Here is a 21,554-nt window from a genome sequence, read left to right on the forward strand (position 1 = left end):
TTGTACACTAGTGAATCGTCAATAAAACAATTGATTAAACATTTTATTAATCTCCTTTAGGATCGAGTCTTTGGTTGATTGATTGATTAATTGGTTGATTGTTTGACTGATTGGTAATGACCGGTTTAGTGATTGATTGACAGATAAAGCTGTTTAATTGTCAAATCACCGGATGAATGGATGGTTCAATATTTTTTGCCAATTTGGTTTTAGCGTCAATCCTTTATTTGATTTTTAGAAATTTATTATAAAATATGATTTTTACAATTGTTTTTTTATATTTCATAAAATCATCCTATATATATATATATATTTATATATATATTTATATATATATATATATATATATATATATTTATATCAGAAAAATTGATATATTGTTTTTTACATACTGTACATTTATGAACAAGTATCTGAAAAATTACCTACGTAAAAAAAAGTTATATTTCAGTACTTTGGAAATATTCTTTATTAAGAAAAGATGCCTGAGATGGAGGAATGTGTGGTGATGAGATTAGGCTGGTTATCTCGATTTCGTCACACGCACTTGCTGCCGTGTTGTTGGCCTCTGTAACGTCCTTATTGCTTGGAGTTCTATTATTATTCACTCTGTGGCTACAATCAGTAACGTCTTCGGCACAATTAGCTTGAGGGTCATCTGAGTTTTGGATGGATGACACAATTATATTATTAACCATTTAGCTTTTTTGTCTCATACTAAACACTATCAATGAATTTTCCATTCCAAACAGTTTGTTAACATAATATAACATTAATAAAGAATATAACCGCCAAGAATATGACTTGAATAGCACAAATATACAGTGCAGCAAAAATAAAAACATGAACAGGAAACCGAAAATCAGGCAAGTGCCACCATCAAAATTACCTACAAAATCATCTTTTTTGAAAAAGGTAAAAAATGAATTAAATTTAATTAAATAAAAGTTAATCACTACTACTCGCAAACAAATATGCAACAATATGGTACTCAGATATATACGTACTTGCAATTCATATAAAATTTTGATAATGTTGAAAATTACTCACCAATGGAATTTTGAATTTCCAGATAAGTGACGGCATCTGACGATTTAGGTTCCAGGTAACAGATGTTTCTAGATGTTCTCAAGTCAGCACTGGTTTTAGAGTTTTGGAAGATGTTATTTATTACCTTTTTCATCGATAGATTTGTGGGGGTGGATCTTGAATGCACAACCACTGACGCCAGTCCATCTTTTATTTTACAATTGCTGTCACCATTTTTGCCTCTCAACAAACTTGTGGTCGGATGATCGTATTGAAATTTATGTGAATCACATGTGTCAGTTGACGCAATTTTTTTTCTGTTATTATGGATCTTCTTTTTACTTTGTTTGTTGTCGCCACCAACGTTATTGTTGTAAGATCTATTTACGAATGTGGTCACTAGCTGATGTTTGGTTGAATGAGGATTGCCACCCGGCTGGGAAATAATTTGGGGTTAAATATTTTTTGTTATTCCCAGCACAAAACTTAGTTTAATATAATCTAACAAATATCGAAAGGCCAGCGCACCTTCCATCAATGAAATTTTACTCAGTTTAACGTTTGTATAAGTTAGTTAAACTATAATTAAATCAAAAAGTATCACCTTTTAAACGTGCACAAATTGGGGTGAGAAAAAATAGGACCAGTTTTACTTGTTACACAAATTTGGCGTACTCACAAAAAAATACCGAGACCATAACTTCGCGAAAGTTACATTATTGATTTTTATTTTGCGTATATTTGAACCACAACTGCAGCTGACAACGTTTACAGACATTTCCTTTTTTCTACTCGCTTACTCGAACGTGCTCCCAACCCAACCATTTTTATAGACTAGTCCATCTAGCTAGATATTTTACGCTACTCACGGCGGAAAACAAAATGTTCTAGATACAAACCTTATTTTTTAGCAGCGTTTTCGTGATGCCTCCATTGACAACTAATGTATCGGGCAGGTTAGGCGCGGAAGACTTCGTGTATGTAGTTGCGTAGGTCGTCGTTGTTGTTCCTGCAGTTGATGGTGGTGGGGAGGGAGTTTGATTTGCTCCAAACTGCTGTTCAACAATGTATTCACCGGGAGATGTTTGTTGTCTATCGTGTTTTGTTCTGATGTACTTGGTTGTCACGTACGATATTCGGTTTTCCTTAGCTGATTTTTTTGACAATGCTGACTCTTCCTTCTGATGAAATGAATAATGATGAAGAAATCTATCCAATTTGCAAAGGATTATTTACATACAGTTCATTAATAAATAATTCATTAAAATTATTTATCTATAGTCTATCAATGCATAATTTTAATTGAAAAATGATTCATGGATGTTTAGAATTTAGAAGTTATACGTTATCCACTACCACTTAGCATTTATACCCTAACCGGGATGACAATGTATCTTGCAGGATCTTCAAGCATCTTGTTGAACTCCTCATGCAGTTGCAGGAACGTTGGACGACTGCATGCATCTACCAACCAGCCTTCCATTTAATTATTTTAAAAATGTCAGTCAAAACTAGCCAATAACTAACAGCAACTCAATGCAATTGACTTATAACAACCAACAAATTATAATTTTGCGACGTGCTTAACCATTTTGTTAGCAAACTTGTAAAGAAAAAGAATGCAATGAAGAGAATTTTAGTAAAAAAATAATTAAATTAAGAGAACATTTAGACATCAATGAACCGAGGATTAATCATGATCATCAGTAAACCAGCACTTAATGATGAGCTGACAACTCAACCATGATCATGTAAGCATCAATGAGAGCTAACATTTGATCATGATCATGTAGACATCGATGGTACAAACGGATGGCTGGTTCAACCTCTGTCCCATCTCCAGTACTTCAAGAAGACGTTGGGAAGACACATCCTCATACGGACGACAGCCGAATGTGAATAGTTCCCATAATGTGACACCTTGTTGAAATACAGTTAATATTTCAACGGCAACAATAACTTGGTGACAGTTACAACTGTGTACAAAAACAAAATGAGTGGCGTAATGACGCAATGGCTGAGGGCGCCTTGTCTTGTGGTACCTAGTCTGTATAACAAATATTAACCATAACTCCAGACGTCAGATTTGTGTGAAAATATCCTGTACTTGATGCTTTCAATAGACATCCACTTAACAGGCAGCTGTAAGGTAAGTTTTTTATGTTTTGTATGTTATTGTACCTAAAAAACATCATCGTCATTTGCATTATTTCATTATTATTTTCATGCGATGATGGCAAAAGTAATGTTTCTTAATATTTATGTACGTTATTGATAACATCCAGCTGGAAATAAAATTAATTAATGCGTTAACCAGTATTTACATTGAACACTGCCAAGGGAAATTAATGACGATATGATGCTTCGATAAATAACGCGATGTGGCGCCAAAGTATTCTCAAGTGCATTTCATTCATTACATCACTGTAGTATCTTATATTACGTACATTACATTTCGTACCACAAATGTTAACATAGCTGCATTTTTTGAAGAAAAAAAACTTCAAATGGATGGCACCTATTTGTATGTAACAATGTATAGAGCTGAGTTAAACACAATAATTTCATCGAGTTTAATATTTTGAAACAATAGTTGCACTGATTAATTTACTAAGGACTAACAAAGATGCAAGCAAACAAACAATCAAACAAATTTCCGAACAGAGAAACACGCGTTTAAACAGACAAAAAGGTAGATAAACAAAAAAACAAGCAGACAAACACACCTACCTTTCCACCTCTTGATTGAAACTGTCCCTCCCTCCTATCTACCAACTTGGCCAATCCAAAATCTGTGATCTTCACTTTGAAGGAATCTTGCACTGTTATCATTTCATCATCATCATCATCCTCTTCACCAACATCAAAATAAAAAATTTTTAAAATTCCCAGTTTGACGTAGGTGTTTTCAAATATATAACAAACTAACATGAGATTAAAAAGAATTCTCAACTATAAATAAATCTGCCTCAAATTAACTAAACATATAAAAATGCAAATGCGACACCAAATGAAGCAACATCAACATTCAATAACTCAGCTGTAAGAAACTTTTAAAAGCCGACTACCTAAGACATTTCTGGCAGCCAGATCTCTGTGCACGATGTTCTTCTGCTCCAAATATGACATTCCCTAGTTCAGTTGTCGTGGTTGTTGATGGTTGATGATGATGAAATGTTGCTGAACCGATGATGAAGCGATGACAAACAGACAATGAAGTGATAATGATATTTATTGCTCGTTGTTAGTAATGTTGAAATTAAATAATAATAATTGATTTTGTGTTGGCATTGATTGTTCGCTAACAAAGTTTCCTAATTATGGGCAAGTATCAATCAAATACATGTAAATCAAACTGCACAGAAGTAGTGTTTATTTTAAGAAATCATAAAAGTGAGTATCACATGAGCAATCTGCATGGCCCAGGTGACGAGATGTTTCGAGCCAATCTTCTGTTCGAACTTTTTGACGTACTCGAGAAGACATCCGAGCGGCATCAACTGGCTGATCAACATGATGGGAGAAGTCACGCAGATGGCAAGAATCTGCACACAACATGGATGCATGACCGATGCCATGATGTGCGCCTCACCTAAGATGGAGTTCTCTGAGTTACTCTCGTCATCTGCACCGCTCGGTAGGTAATGTTCTGTTAACACTTTGATGGCCACTGGAATTTTCATGTTTCTGGTTCCCTCTGGTGTCCAATAACCCTTTGAAACAGTTTTGAAAAAATCTGTGAGTTTTTGCTATTGCTAGATATCAAAGTTTTGCAAAATATAATAAATGATCTTCTTAGAATGATTCTTTAAAAAATTCCGGTGAACTACAGAACAAAAATTTTTATCAAACTTTAAATCTATTTAAATAAAAATAAACAACATTAACACTCTCGACCATATCGGCAACATCAGCAAATCAGTTTGGATCCACATCACCATCATAAGCAACATCAGCTGGCATAAATGAAACCTTATAAACAGTTCCAAATGCACCAGATCCGATTACATTCTTCCTCTTCAACTCGTTCTCGCGGATCAGTCGAAGTCGAGACATGTCAGGCTTCACGTCACTTTCTCTGGTGCTCTGAAGTGATATTTGCAATGGAAATATTTCAAGTATCAAAATAAATAGGAACTTTATGAAATAAATGATAATATCGTTCCAACATAGTTGGTGATCCAAGTTGGAATTTATTCATTTATTAATTTTTTCATTCATTCATTCATTCATTCATAATCTCGATAGAATATGTTCTCAGAGAGCTTTTGAGTTGTTAATACATTGAAGAGCAAACAAAGCACGACTCATACAAGCTAGAATTTAAAGTTGTGTGATTAGACGGACGATTGATTAATTAGTATTAATTTACTAAAGCCATCAGTCAAATTAGTTTATTTTCAACACATGGTCAGTTTCCTTTAACATTGAATATAACCAAAGAAATGCCAACTTTTTTTTGAAAAGGAGACAGCTTCAATGTAAGTAAACAACAAGAGGAAAATTTTAGTTATTTCCGTTTTTTCAAAAGTCATAGAAAAATTGGCTAACACAGAAGATGGACATATTTTACAACATGGTTTCAGAGAAAACTTTAACGGAAACGGCCATCTTAGAAGTCTGTCCCAGAAGTCTTTTTTTCATTTTAGTTTATTTATGTCACACAACATGTTTAGGCGTCTGGTTTTATTGAAAATATATAACCAAATAAAATGAATGAATAGTAAATAAGCAACAGAAATTTGTGATAAATTATAATATATCCATCATATCATAATAATTATTAATGAAAATGTTAAATTGAAGGCATTTTAAATAAATGAATAAATAAAAATGCGAAGAAGACTTCATCATTGTTGTTGATATATTCTATGAATTCCGAATCAATTTCGTCTTTTCTGTTCGTTCTCTTTTTCCTCTGAATCAGCAAAGCAACCAACAGGACAAACATGACCAGAGCGAACAGGAGAGGAAGTGCCAGACTGATAACGTTTGGTTTCCTGTCTTCAAGTTGACTGTTGTATTTCGAATTCATCATAAAAATACATTAAACATAAATTATTCATATAAAACTCTAAATTAATTTATAAAATTTAAAATAGTTCAAATGTCAAATTAAATTTGAACAACCTTTTAATAGCAGCAGATGTGACACAGAATAGATTGGAATGCAAAAGCATCGTGAAAGGCAAGTCTGTGGGGCATTCGTCCGTGCAGTTCAGCTAGAAATGTAATTGCAGTAGTAATAGTTATTCATTCTCATTGCATTACTCAGAGGTATTACGACACCATGCGACGTCTTTGAATGTTTTGTACGTGTTTCTTCTTTTTAATTGCGTTATACTCAGAGCTATAAACGCCACACACAGCCTATGTGAATACACGTGAATAGATGTATAACATGTACTGCGTATGACTGCAACACAGGACAAGGTCCTTTCGCCAATCTCGTAAGTGTGTTTTCAAACAATAAGCTTAGTTTTATATAATGTAAAAAGCAAGCGTAATAAAAGTTAAAAAAATGTTCTCATTAAAATTACAACAACGTCATAACACGCCTCCAGAAAAAATTGCACCCACCTGCTTCATACTAGAATTGTTGTCACCGTCATAAGTATCATGAACAGCAGTAGCACCATTCCAAAAAGCAGGATACTCTTGAAGGGAAATATGAGGGATGGCAAAGTGCATACAAGAGGTGCAGTTGTCAGCAGATGGTCCGTTGCACGTTCTGCAGAGTGGATGACACCTAAAGCATTCATCTGACCCATCCACGCCATCTGCATACCACCCCAATGAACATGATCGCACGCACACATCCTTCTCTTTAAAGTTGCGACACTTAGAGCATCCGTACTGCATGGAGCTGCCTGGTCCTCTGCATGTCTCGCACTCCGCATGGCATCTCCTGCATACTCCCTGAGAGGAGTCAACAACAAACAACTCAACACCGACAACAAACAACTCAACACCAACAACAATCAACTCAACACTGACAACAAACATCTCAACACTAACAACAATCAACTCAAAACTAACAACTCAACACTGACAACAATCAACTCAACACCAACAACAAACAACTCAACAACAAACAACTCAACACTTGCAATGAAACGTCACACAACAATAGATAAAAATAAAACGATAAATGTTGGTCAACATGTGAAACCATCAACAAATTCTAATAATAAATTTAAATCTACCAAACAATTAACTTTAATCAATTAATTGTAATTCCCTGAACATAATATAATAATTTTTTTTAAATAATAGTCAATTGACTATAATTATTTACTATTTTATTAATTTTAATATACCAAATAATCAATTCTGCTCAACTAAACATTAATTAAAATACATATAAATACAAATATAAGTTGTAATTGTCATCCACCAACAAGTCTAGTCCAATCTAGCAATCGATAAATTATATCATCAAATGAATGAATAAACTACGTCTTACCAGCTTGGCAACTGGTTCGTAGTGAGGATGTTTGAAGTGGTGGTCCAAGTAGAATCCCTCGGGGCAAATATGCTCCAGACTGCTAGCATTTATACACACAACTTTCGTTATAATTCTGCTAATGTTTTTATGGGCGTCACCTCCAGGAAAAACCGTGCGACTTATTTTGTTTTTATTCTTCTTATTATTGGTGTCGTCATAACTGCTCTCGTTATGAAGAGTTTCATTTCTCAAGTTGTCACGACTTCCGTTAAGAGTTCTTTTTCTGCCCAACACTGCTTCCTGGCCGTGCTCGCCTGAATAATTAACTCCTTCCTTTAAATCATAAGCATCGTCAGTAGCACGGCCATCATCATCATCATCATCATTTGAAAGTAGTCCAAGAAAGCACATGTTACAGCCAAATCTTCCAAGGTGTGTGTTGTTGCCTGTGCATCCATTGTAGCACACGGATGAACATTGTTTGCATGTTCCGTGCTTTCCAGCTGTTTGCTTATTACTACTCGCTATGCTGTTCACATTGTTAGCTATCTTATTAAGTTTTAGATTTGTCTCATTGCTATTTGCAGTATTTCCCGTGTTTTCGATATCATCTGTATCATTTTCATCACCATAATTATTATCAGCTTCATCATCGGCTTTGAAAACATCCTCAACAACATCGTCGTCGTCTTCAACGTAATATCCGACTGGACAGTGAGATACACATGTACTTCCTAGTTGGGTATGTTTACATCCCTCCAGACAATCATCACCGTCCTGTTATTATATGTGCATGATTGATGGGTGGTTGGTTGATGGGTGGATGGTTGAATGGTGATTGGTTGAATGAGAGGTTGGATGGTGGTTGGTTGAATGGGAGATTGGATGGTGGTTGTTAGATGAGTGAGTAGTTGTATCAGTGTGCAGTATAACTAATAATGAAAAAAAAATCATGATTAAGATGATTGTTGTACATGAGAGTTGATACAGCAAGATTGATTTGATGTAAGAGTCATGTTTTGTTAACCCATCAACCAACGTCAATTGACATCGTGCGTACAAATGCTACCACTGCCTCATCATAACAATGAAACGTCATCCATCACCCACAATGCTCAGTCAAACCATAACAAACCCATCCAGTTCAGTAGTCACCATTTAAAGGGCCAAAATAATAATCAAGCACAAACATGACATGACATTAAAAAGAGCGGCAAAAACAAATACTTCCATAAACTCATAATTTAAAATTTAGCAAAAATTAATAAAGATATAAAATTTAAAAAATAAGAAAAAATAAGAAAGCATTAAAAGAATAAACGAACAAGACATCCGTCCGCGGAACATGATCTAATGTGTTTCTAACATTAGGCCAACTCCATTTGTGCCTCGCCTACTCCGCCTACTCCACTTACTAGAGGCCCCGCCAAACAAACGACGGCAGCCGGCAAACGCAAAAAGAAATGATCAGTGCGCGAAAATGTTTAATACTTTCATGCACTTCATTTCAACAGGCAGCCCTGATGGGGCCTGAAGACGGGTAACCCCAGGCTACAACGTACATTTTATTGGCAACAATTTGGCTTGAAAACTTTAAATAGAGGCGGACACTAACATCAAATAAGACAGAAACATAATATGAAGCATGGGACATTGTACACGCACGCAGACACAAGCGCCAAATGAAACACAACGACCAAAGAGTACTAACTGGACCAGAGCAAGGTCCAAGACATTCCTGATGGCATGCACCACATAACTTTGTTTTGTTGATCTGATACAAATGGACCTCAGCATTTGAATGAATGGTGCAGTCAGGCAGACATTCGCCGTTATAATTCATGTTCCTACAATGAATGCATTGAGAAGTGCCCGGGCCCATGCATCCATGCACTTCACTGCACTCTTCTGAACATAGCATTTTCATAAGTTCTGTAATGTAGTTTGACAAGCAGGTAATTAAAAAATATAATTAATGATATAAATTAAATGATTTAAAAAAGCAAATTCCACAATTGTGCTGATGTGATGATAAACACAAAAATACTGAGTACACTACATTTACTCTTAGTGCACTTAAGTAGAAAGATGATGATATGTGGTTGGCCGTAGTAGATGGATAGAGCAGGATGCCACAGAACGACAATGCATGCGGTATAATGCTAAATGACCGATTGTCATGTTGAAACTTCCTATCATCCCTCACTGAAACCCAACCATGTTATCAACGTGTTGTGTGTGTGTGTGTGTGTGTGTGTGTGTGTGTGTGTGTGTGTGTGTGTGTGTGTGTGTGTGTGTGTGTATGACAGCGTAAGCCCAGTTACATTCAATTGTTAACAAATATCAGCTCAGTAAATGTGAATCAAGCAATTATTTAAAAACAAGCGATGCTTTTTCGATCCAGAAAATGCTACTCGAGCACTCGAGCAGTCGTATTCGTGGCATTCAATTGTTTATCCACTTCTTGAAATAAAATGATGAAACAGAAAACGTTCTAAGACGAGAAGAGCAGACTTTAAGCATGTTTACAAGGATCTATGTGCTTTTGCTTCTATGTTCGACCATGATAATAATGCTGATGGTGTGTGTTTGTGTGAGGTTGTGTGTGTGTGTGTGTGTTTTGCACAAACTGTGTGTGTGAGATAAAAAGAGAGAGAGAGAGAGAGAGAGAGAGAGAGAGACTGCAGATGTTGTATGGGTAAAAGATTGTTGCATGTGTGAAGATGAACGGGCAGATGTTAGTATATGTGTGAAAATAGGCAGATGCGTTTGTGTTCACGTGTGTGCCTGTGCAAGTTTATGAAGGTGCCTGTGTGTGTGTGCTCGCGTTTGCCGAAACACTGACAAAGTTTTGTTCATGAAGTTCAAATATATATATATAAATAATAATAATATAAATATATATATATATATATATATATATATATATATATATATATATATATATATATATATATATTCATTGGATTACCGAAAAATAAATGTATTTAAGAGTGCACATGACATGGTAGGCTTAATAAGGAGAGGACAAATATGTTAGTAACAAGTGGTATGATGCAACCAATTAAGAACAAATCAAGATAGTTAAATTTTGGACAACAAATGTTTCAAGTAGGATTAAAGTGAAGATATGACTAGGAGGTAGCAAGCATTGGGTAGGTGCTGGTGCAAGTACAACTGTGTTGTTGCAGCAGCAAGTACAACTGTGTTGTTGCAGCAGCAAGTACAACTGTGTTGTTGCGTTCTATCATCGTTTGCAATGTGAAAACATGATAATCGATGTGTGTAGTTTTGCTACATTACAGCATTACGTTGTACATTTTATTTTCTGACTGGGTGGTTTCTATTAACTTTTTTATTTGATGTTTATTAACTTACTTTTTACAATGTAAATAAACTTTTGAAATATTTCTAGCTACATTTTGGCCCGCTATTACGAAAATGTAATGTATCACGTCGTAATGTTATACATCATCCTTATCATCGTCATCATCTTTATCATCACCATCTATGGCATCATCTTCATCATCATCTATGGCATTATTGCATTGCGCTGTCCCGGTGAAATGAACTGTGGTGTGGCATACTTGCATGGGTGCTTACGGCTGACATTAACGCATACGTTGATGCATGTGTTAATGTTATGTGTGTATGTGCGTATGTGAGTGTGTACCCATCACCATCGTTGTAATAATCCCCATTGTTGTCACCATCATCATCATCATCCTCATCATAATTGTCACGATATGTTATGTCGTGTTGTACTGAATTACATTTTGAAAACGGTATCATACTTCACATACGTAGCGCACAAAGAAGTAATGTGGCGCGCGTGTGTTTGTGCGTGCGTGTGTGCGCGTGTGTTTGTATGATGATGATGATAATGATGATGATGACGATGATGATGATGATGATGATGATGATGATGATGACGATGATGATGATGATGATGGTGATGATGATGATGGTGATGATGATGATGATGGTGATGATGATGATGATGATGATGGTAATGGTGATAATGATACCAATGACGGTGATGATGACTCTCTAAATGGTGGATGACAATGACGAAAATAACAACGAAGGACAGTGATGATGGATGGGAATTATGACGCTGAATGGAAAACTTCAAAGGTTAAAATTGAAACGAAGAAGATGATGAAGATGATATTGAAAAATCACAATGATGGTGTCAATTGTGACGTGCAATAATAGTGGCAAAAATGATGTCGCAAATGATGATGAAAATGACAAGAGTAATGATTATAAAGATGGCAAGAATGATGACGAAGATCGCAAGAATGATGGAACGATGAGGATGGTGAAAACCACAACAACTATTAGTAGTAGTTACAATTATAAAGACGCCAACAACAACAGCAACAACAACAACAACAGCAACAACAACAACAACTATAAGGACAAACTTGTCAACAAAAAGAGCATGACATGACGACAGCAAAACAGTGATCAAGATGATGAAAACTGACGAAAGACAACGTCCACCACTTACTGCAATTAGTGTCATTCATGTTGTTTCCAATTATGTCATCGCTATTATGACTTTTGTTGCCGTTAGAACGCATAAGAGGCCAGTTGATGGTGCTAGCAAGGCACAAGTGTTCATTGTCCAATATGTACACCCTGCCCCTTCTCACACTTCGCAGTTGAGACAGGCCCAAGAACTTGAAATTGGTGTTCTGGACAAACAATGACCACTTGCTGTGTGTATGTGTGTGTGTGTAATGTGTGTAATGTGTTTGTGTAATGTGTAATAATTTAAATATATAAATATATTGTTATTTGTAAAATTCCTAGTTTAATTTAAATAAGTATATAGAACAGCAATTATTAAATTAGAAGTCAATAAACTGCAATGAATTGACAATGGCCATTACTTTATAAACAAACATTACATAGGTAGGTAGTCATCATACTGACTCGTGGTACAACTTGCTTCCGCCGATAGTTTCCAAGTTCCTCAAGAAATAGAAACTGTCGACCTGCGGATGTCTCTTCAGCGAATTGATGACCAAGGAGCCCCTGATGTGCTGCACGTGCTCCATCAACATTAAAGATTCCACTGGCAGGGGTTCGATGCCATTTGCACGGTCACTGCAAAGACATTCAATTAGTTAGTGCACATTAGAGAGTATGGTTATTGTACAGTTAACAATTGTACAGACGGTCAATATAAAATTAAAGTGTATGCCATGACTGTACACTAATGGTATAATGGATGACCGCTCAATTAATGATTGTAAAATTTTTTCAATAGAAATTATCAAAAAGATTATTAACAAACTCAAACTTATTGCTTGAATAAGAATAACAAGTGAAATGTCACTGAACAATTTCGTTGTTAGTGTTACTATTTACGATGCTTCATTATTTTCACTTATTCTGTGCTTAGTATTTAACTTGATAGTTAAATAAAACATTACAAAAAATACCAAAACAACATAAAAAAAACAGTTTTTCCAAAAAAAAATTGTAATCTTTTTTATATAGGACAGATAAAAAAAACATTCAAGCAACAGCACAAAACAATCAATCAGTAATAGGATGAGGATAGTTCGTGGAAAGATTAATGATGAATGCAGGCAAACACGAATAGCCAACCCCAAAAAGGAGATGTCTGTTATGTGAATGTTGCCATCAACAATAGAGCAGTTGATGAAATTGTTGATGTTCTCCGACGACAAAACTTCATCTGTGCCCTTGCAAACATCTGCACAAACATGCATGTTCGTTCTTCAATTTCCTAACTCAATTGTTTGCCTTATTAGCAACTTTTATGATATTAAGACAAGGTTCAAAATATTATACTTCAATTATTAAATATAAATATTTCAAATAAACATTTAAATAATATACAATGTTTTTATTAACAATAAGAAAAAGTGTTCTGTACATTTTTTAATAATCATTTAAATAAAACTTGAAGAAGATTGAAAACATAATGCGGGATTGAAAAGTAGAGATCTGCAATGATGATTAGTTAAGCTAATTTCACATCTCAAACTTCATATACAAAAACAAAGTAGAAGACATATTAGTGACACGTTATGAGATTTCAAAAACATCACCACATGTTCTAACAGTATAACAATGATGCTCAATCAAACATGTCATTAGTACGTGGAGAGTTTTGTACCATGCAACGCAAACAATAACATAGCATGGATAATAATCTCGGCTGAAAGCTTTTTTTCGTTTTTGTATGATTGATTATTTGTCAACTTTTAAATATTATTTCATTATTATTTTATTATTTTATTGACAGTATGAAGTATCAATTGAAATATTTATTATTTGTAAATAATAATCAAAAGGGGGAAGGTTGAAATGTTGGGCATTTCTTTTCCTAGTTTCATTATGAACAATGTTTCACAAAACAACAACAAAACAGCGGAAGAAAATAAGCTCGCAAAAATAGCGATCGTAACAAATGGCATGAGAAAGAACTCAAGGTATTTCAGACAAAACAAAAACAAGTAAAAAACTATTCAATTAGGCAAGAGTGTCTGCTAACAAAGAGAATTTGGTAATTTTTAAATGATACTAATTCATGTGATGCGCGCAGGATTTGTGTTTCAATCAACAAACGTCAAACACTGAGACAAAGCATTTTGTAAATATAACATAACATAGCATATAACATAACAGGAGACTTGTTCAAACTAAAATTTTATAAAGAATATAATTAAAATCGATGTTGCTTTTAATCTTTGTTACATCATTTAATAACATAATTGAGAGCTAACATAACACTAACAAAGCATACCAACTGTAATTAATTTTTACTTCATCACCAATACTTTTGTCTATTATATCACCACTGTTGAGAATAAACCTATCATTCGAAAAGCTTTTCAGATGCAAAAATGTGTTAAAGTAAACACTTTTAGAGATTATTATTGTTCAATTGACAGACACTCAAACCTTCACATGCATTGTAAACAATTGTAACAATCGCACGCCTCATAAACGAACGTTAGAAGAACAAATCACATGCATTGTAAGCACATGTTGACGTCACGTACATCGTACACAAATGTAACAAGCAAAAGTGATAATGTACAAAAATAGGACTCTTTTTTGTAAACCCGGAATGAACGGCTGCAAATTCATTCTGCAAACAGACATTTGAAAGATTGCGAATCTCGTGCGATGCAATGTGAGCACAGTGCGAGTGGAACCCATAAAGCGGGGCGTAAAACGCGGACATAAACTTGAGCATTAAATAAAGAAGCATGCGTAGAACAATTACACACCTACCTTTGTTCGAGGCTGCATCGGAATAAGGCAAGCATAATCTGTCCGACAACGATGATGAATTTGAAAGAAGTGATGGAAATAACACTGACGTTGGTGAGGATGACAAAGATGTTTTGAAACCAGGTGAACATTCCTCAACACAGGCTCTGCCCTCTATGAGCAAGTTATCTAGAAATTGAATAAAAATTATTTGTGTTTTGGTTTAAAGTATTCTTATTAACTCATTTTATTTGCCTTCAGTTTTATATTATCTCGCGAAAAGTAGTTTGGTGATCTCAATAAAATTGGATCACATTTAATCATAAAAGCTATAAAAATATTGAAAACACCAAAAAAGTATTTATTCAAAGCTTAAACCAAATATGACAAAATGGTTTTATAATTAAATGTGGCTGTGGTCTGGTCTTGTGTTGCATTGACACGGTTTGAGCTCCAAAGGATCCCCGCTATTGTATTATATTTATATTATATCAATAATGATTAGACCAGATGATATGAATCACTTATCCGGGCTTCAGTTATGCAGTATGATAATTCATTGCAATTTGCAAACTAAATGGCTAACTCGATGATAAATGAAATAGCTTAAACTGATAATTCAGCAGAGGTTTCTCAGTGAATAATTAGATCTTAACTAATCAATTTTCAAATAGTCTCAAGACGACTGAAATCAGGGGCGTCATATAAGATTTTGGTTGGGGGGGCGAACTTATGTGGTCTATGACTTAGCATATATATATATATATATATATATATATATATATATTATTATATATAGATCATATATTTATATACAGTACTCAATCTATATGATAGTTTCTCGATTCTTCGAATAATTCTCCGATCTACTAAACTTAACTTGTTAATGCTATTAACAAAATTCCTATTTACAGAAGATGTCATTATCTACATGTATGCATATAGTACTATTTCCACTACCTAGTCTCGTCAGTGCAACATTATAATAAATTATACATTTTTAAAGTTTTAAAATTTCAAAATTTTTAAAGTTTTAAAATTACTAAATTATATATCCCATATATATCCTTTTTACAAAGAATTTAAAATTAACACTTTTATAATTTAAAACAGAACATGAATTATTGTAGGAACAAATGAAATAAATTGTGTAGTGCTTGACATTTAAAAATTCAAAAAGCACAATATTTTGTATATATAATTATAATAAATTATATAATTTTATATAATTATTTTATAGTGTTTGCAATTTTGTCATAATAATTTCGTACAGCAAAAATTTAGAATTTTGATTTCTTGGGGGGGGGGGCAATTGCCCCCCCTGCCTCCCCCCAAATGACGCCTCTGACTGAAATAAGTAATAATAACAAACATAATGACAGACAATAATAATAATAAGACTATGGTATTAGGTAAACATCGTTGTACCTGGGCAAGTATCAACGCAGAATGCATGGTGAGAGAATTTGATGCGTACATCTGATGATGTGTGTGATGCAGAATGTTTGAAAGTGGAAGCAACATGTGGCAAGCATGATTCCACACATCTCTCATCATCCTTATAATGTTTGCAAGCCTTTGAGATGAAATTTAATTTATGAGTAATATATATATATATGGGTGGATGTGGTAACATAAACCTGACGATGATTATTATTATTATTAAATGACACTTTGATTGGTATGCTACTAACAACGGTAACGTTGCAGTTGCAGCTAGAAACACTAATGAGAACTACAACGACTAACAAAAACATTTTTGGTGGCTGGTTCGTCTTTATCTTCATTAAATGTCCCAAAGCATTTTGATTCTAAACTGATAAACTAATTTGAAGTCCGTGCAATACAACAGTGAAATGCGAGCAATAAAAAGATAAAGAGCAGCAGCAGGAACTAACCAAGCATTCGGTGTCCTTAGGTCCCCAGCAACCAGCAGCACACTGTTGGTGGCAGCATTCATTCTCCCCTCTACCATAACATCTGCCTGCACCACAATGAGGCGAACATATCACTTTGCTTACTGTGTGTCAGGAGGAAATATTTCATGGATGATCACATATGTAATCTAGAGATTAAATTTCATGTGCACAAATAATATGCACACCTGAGCAAATCAAGTGTCTGCAAACGAAATAAATAACAAAAGATGAGTGTTTCTTTAAAGGACTAAACAAACAAAGTTGAAAGAGATGATAGAATTGTTGTTTGAGCTAATTAACAATTTGTAATTTGAAATTAACCCGAATTGGTTGAAAACAGGACAAAGGTGTAAAATGTATGGGAATATGCAGGATTATACACCGTACAATTATCGTTATAAAATTCATTTTTTGTGTTACAATCACTTGATTAACTTCACAACCAGTGTTTATCAAGAGTTCACATAATCATAGATAAATGAGATTATGAGCTTTTATTTCGAATCTAAATACATCTAAAAAAGAGAGAGAAAACTATAAAATGTAAAAAAAATCCAACAGTGAAGTTACAAAGGTCAATAACAAAGTTCAAATGATTCAACAAAGCGCACAAACATTGCAAATGAATACATGCTAAACGACGCATCACACACGAAGCATGTGATAGGCGAGGATTCTTTTATCATACTCGAACCCGGTGACTGCAAAACAGCACTAGGCGATTTTCAGAGTGTAGATGAGAGAAAATATAATGCTGACACTATATAACAAAATTTATCATATACCAAATTTAATAATTTACAAAGTAGCCAAACAAAAAGTTGAATAACAAAACGAGATCATCGAATCATCCATCCATCTGAAAGATCTAACATTTTTGGCAGAGAGGCTTATTCAGCTTCTTCCAACAATGTGATGTTTCTTTGTTGTCGTAATTTAATTTGCATACCATCGGGCAAGTTGAGCCTAGAGAAGCATTTGTGCTGAACATTTATAAATAACTATAATTTTCTAATTCATCCAAAGTCAAGCAAGCAAATATCTAATGAGTAAAATAAACAAATTATAAAAAAAAATAACAAAAAAATGTGTTTTTACATTTTTGTGGAACATTTGGACCTAATGTTATAATCTTGGAATTGGAATCAACAAAGAAATCTTTAAAACTCAAATTTTCTTCGAACAGGCATTTATAAGCAGTGTGCACCAAAATGTTCCCATATGAAATTTCTAAAAAGTAATATTTTTAAATTTTAAAAACAAACTTCACGATGAAGGTAAATTATTTTTATTTTTATGAATCTACCTCGAAGATTTTGAAACACCAAATTTGGGACTTTGTTTGGGTTAGTAAGTAAAACAACAAGGCTATTATCCTTGTGATGTTTATAACTTAATAAGGTTTGTCCCCTAATAATCTTCAACTTGGGCAATAATATTTCTTTGATGTCCACATTAAAAATTAACAAATATCCTGAAATTTCTTCAACATATTTTAAAAAACTCAGATCGTCATTGTGGTTCCTGATGTTGGTTAGTTCCAAATTTCCTTGAATGTGAGTACAATTGGTGAAGTAATTGTGAAGACGTTGTAATTGTGTTTCCGGGGGCTCTTTTGTCATGTACACACCGTTCTTTGTGCCATAGCATACTGTTAAAATTGTTCTTTCTTATATTATCATTCACAATATCAATAATCAAAATATGATTCACATTAATCCATTAATCACAACAACAAACAAATTTTGTAGATTTGTACCATTGTTGAATTATAAAACAAAAATATTTACTCAATTATTCAAAATTTAAAATACATACATATATACATACATTCATATGTACAATGTACATACACACATTCATACATACATACAACCAAACAAAACTACGTAAAGAACAGGTAAGAATAAAATCAATGTGTTCTATTTAGAACATTTATGAATCCATGGTGATGCCTGAAACATTAACTATCAAAACCCAACAATAATATATATATATATATATATATATATATATAATATTTGATAAAATCTACCGAATTTTTAGCTTTTGAAAGTTTACGGTTTTATTAATAATATTGAAAAGCTCAACCATAAACTTTCAAAAGCTAAAAGTTCGGTAAATTTGATCAAATATTGCATCAATTATGGTCTCCTTCCAGCCTTTACAAAAACATTTATATACACAATTTTATGTCCACCAAACACAAAATTGTACAAGCATAATATCTAGAGAATAAATGGCATTATAAGATATTTACAATACATAATCATGATGATTAAAACTGTCAATAGCCCAGTTTATTTATTGATATGATTTTTTTGTTCGAGTAGATTACTTTGGTGTTATGTTTTATTGCTTCGATGTTATGTTTTTTTTATTTCTGTATCATTTGCTTTTTCTCTGTCTTTGGTCAATGTACTTTGGTCGATGTTGCTTTCTTCAGTGTCTTCAGTAATCAATTTAAAGTTTGTTCTTTCAATTTCCCTTACTAGAACTTTTCGGAAATTTCCAGAATATTTATATATATAATATATATATATATAATTATTTATATATATATTTATATTATTGATGAAAATCACGGCATGTTCGGCGTTAGTTAACTTCCAATTTAACTTTTCAATTTTTCTAACGGTTGATTGTTGATGAAAATCACAGCATGTTTGAAAACCGTTTGACATATTGTTGAATATTGTTTTATCATCATCATTTTCAAGTTTCTTTAGTTGAAAACCAAAATTTTTGTTTATTTTAGGCATGATAAAACTAAGAACTAAGTATTCACTTTAAACAAACAAGGAATCAACAAAATAGAGTAGAGGCACAGGATATATATATATATTATTATTATTATTATTATCATTTAAATTTATGAAGCGCTTATTAAAAATAATAGTGTTAATTTTTCAAAAGCGCTATCCTATAATTAACAGAAATAGCTGAAAAAGTAGATAAAATAAACCACAAATAAATCAGTTCACAGTTATTGATTAAATAAATGAGTCTTCAAATTCTTCCTAAAGTTTTCAATTCCTGAATTGCACACCCTCAACGACCGTGGCAAATCATTCCATACAACCGCCCCCGATACTGCAATATTTCTTGCTCCTATCTGCAAATGAAAAACAGGCACAACCATCAAATTATCATCATCAGAACTTAGACTTGTGCCAATACGCAAATTTGATTTCTTCTTATTGAACTTGCATGTCAAATATTTTTGCGTAAATCCATTTAAAACCTTGTACATTACCATACAGATTTTATATATTATCCTTTTATTGACAGTTAGCCAATGTAGGTTCCTCAAAATTGGCGTAACGCGATCAAATTTAGCATCACCTGCAACAATTTTAGCAGCTCTATTCTGGATGGACTGAAGCATCACAATCGATCTGTTTGGTAAACCATAGAACAAGCTATTGCAATAGTCCAAACGTGAATGGACGAACGCGTGCATTAATGACTGTAATGTTGATTTGTTCAATGATTTTTTAACTCGATTCAATCTTTGCAGTTGGAATGAACATGTCTTCACAATTGTTTTTATATGATCATTCATAGTTAGTTTGGTGTCAAAAATACACCCCAAATTTGTAGCCCTATGGCAAAACTGAACATTTTCATTTTGTATTATAACTGAATTAATACCAACCCTTGATAACTGCTGCCAGGTGCTTATAGGAAGAAACTGGGACTTGCACTGATTTAACTTCAGATAATTACACGACATCCAAACATCCAATTTATTCAAACATTCGGTAAGCTTGTTAATTTCAAAATGGAAGGTATCAGGTTTACTACTTAAAATTATCTGAATGTCATCTGCGAAAGCATGGTATTTAAAACCAAATGACTCGATAACTCCATAAAGATCAGCTGTATATAATAAGAACAAAATAGGTCCAAGCACAGAACCCTGTGGTACACCGGAGGAGACCAGTTTTATATTTGATAAATTATTTTTATAAGAGACTTGTTCTGTTCTTCCAGAAAGATAAGACTTAAACCAATCAATCACCGTGCCCGAAATCTCAAAATCGTTGTTCATTCTCTCCAACAGAATACCATGATCTACACAATCAAATGCCGCAGACATATCCAAAAACGTCAACAGAGAAACATTTTTCTCATCAATAGCAGCATATATTTCTGATAAAACATATAACAAAGCAGTTTCCGTAGAATGGTAACGTCTATATCCAGACTAGTAGAGAGGAATCAATTTATATTTATCTAAGTCTTTTAATAAACTTTTTGCAACGACGCGTTCGATGACTTTCGACACAAAACACAAGTTTGAAACTGGTCGGTAATTCCTTAGATCACTCCTATCTGCATTATTTTTTTTCAAAATTGGGAGAACAATTGCATGCTTACAACGAGCAGGAAACGCACTAGTTGTCAAGCTTAAATTGACAAAACTTGTCAAAAAAGTAATAAATAAATCTAAATACTTCTTAAGAACATAAGTAGGAATCAAATCCAATAGACACGTCTTTGATGGTAAATTAAATATAATCTTTTTTAATTCCATTTCAGTTACAGGTGGAAAAAATGAAAACAATTCATCACTGTTTAATTTACTTTCATCAAAAGCTGGTCGATTTGCAACGTTCGTAGCTTGTCTAACTCTATCAATTTTCTCTTGAAAAAAATTTAAAAATTGATCAGAGCTATAATCTGGCGCTTCTTGAATTGAAATCGAATTGTTATTGCATAATACTCTGTTGACAATGCTCCATAGATTTTTAGGACTATTTTTATTATTATTGATTAATTTTTTCCAATAAGAATTTCGCTTTTTTGAAAAAAGCTTAGTTTTATGCTTCAAAGCTGTGACCCAATCACCACGACGCTCAGGCAGCAAACAGTTTCTATATTTTCTTTCT

General features: G+C 33.5%; 1 protein-coding gene across 1 annotated transcript; it reads right to left on the reverse strand.

The window, feature by feature from the left end:
• Nucleotides 1-440: 440 nt before the first annotated feature.
• On the reverse strand, nucleotides 441-18,281 carry HELRODRAFT_190996 (hypothetical protein; the record flags this gene model as incomplete). Its single annotated transcript, XM_009015976.1, has 24 exons — nucleotides 441-658; nucleotides 1,051-1,465; nucleotides 1,929-2,210; nucleotides 2,408-2,505; nucleotides 2,803-2,949; nucleotides 3,096-3,171; nucleotides 3,760-3,851; nucleotides 4,098-4,161; nucleotides 4,434-4,742; nucleotides 5,002-5,115; nucleotides 5,876-6,044; nucleotides 6,160-6,251; nucleotides 6,610-6,948; nucleotides 7,496-8,254; nucleotides 9,189-9,409; nucleotides 11,994-12,202; nucleotides 12,422-12,595; nucleotides 13,103-13,211; nucleotides 14,762-14,929; nucleotides 16,169-16,316; nucleotides 16,639-16,760; nucleotides 17,533-17,625; nucleotides 17,758-17,889; nucleotides 17,966-18,281. 24 exons carry the CDS (start codon nucleotides 18,279-18,281, stop codon nucleotides 441-443), a joined length of 4,866 nt encoding a protein of 1,621 aa, XP_009014224.1.
• Between the last annotated feature and the right edge of the window lie 3,273 nt (nucleotides 18,282-21,554).

This window comes from Helobdella robusta (assembly GCF_000326865.2).
Source record: "Helobdella robusta unplaced genomic scaffold HELROscaffold_17, whole genome shotgun sequence".
Classification (NCBI taxonomy): domain Eukaryota; kingdom Metazoa; phylum Annelida; class Clitellata; order Rhynchobdellida; family Glossiphoniidae; genus Helobdella; species Helobdella robusta.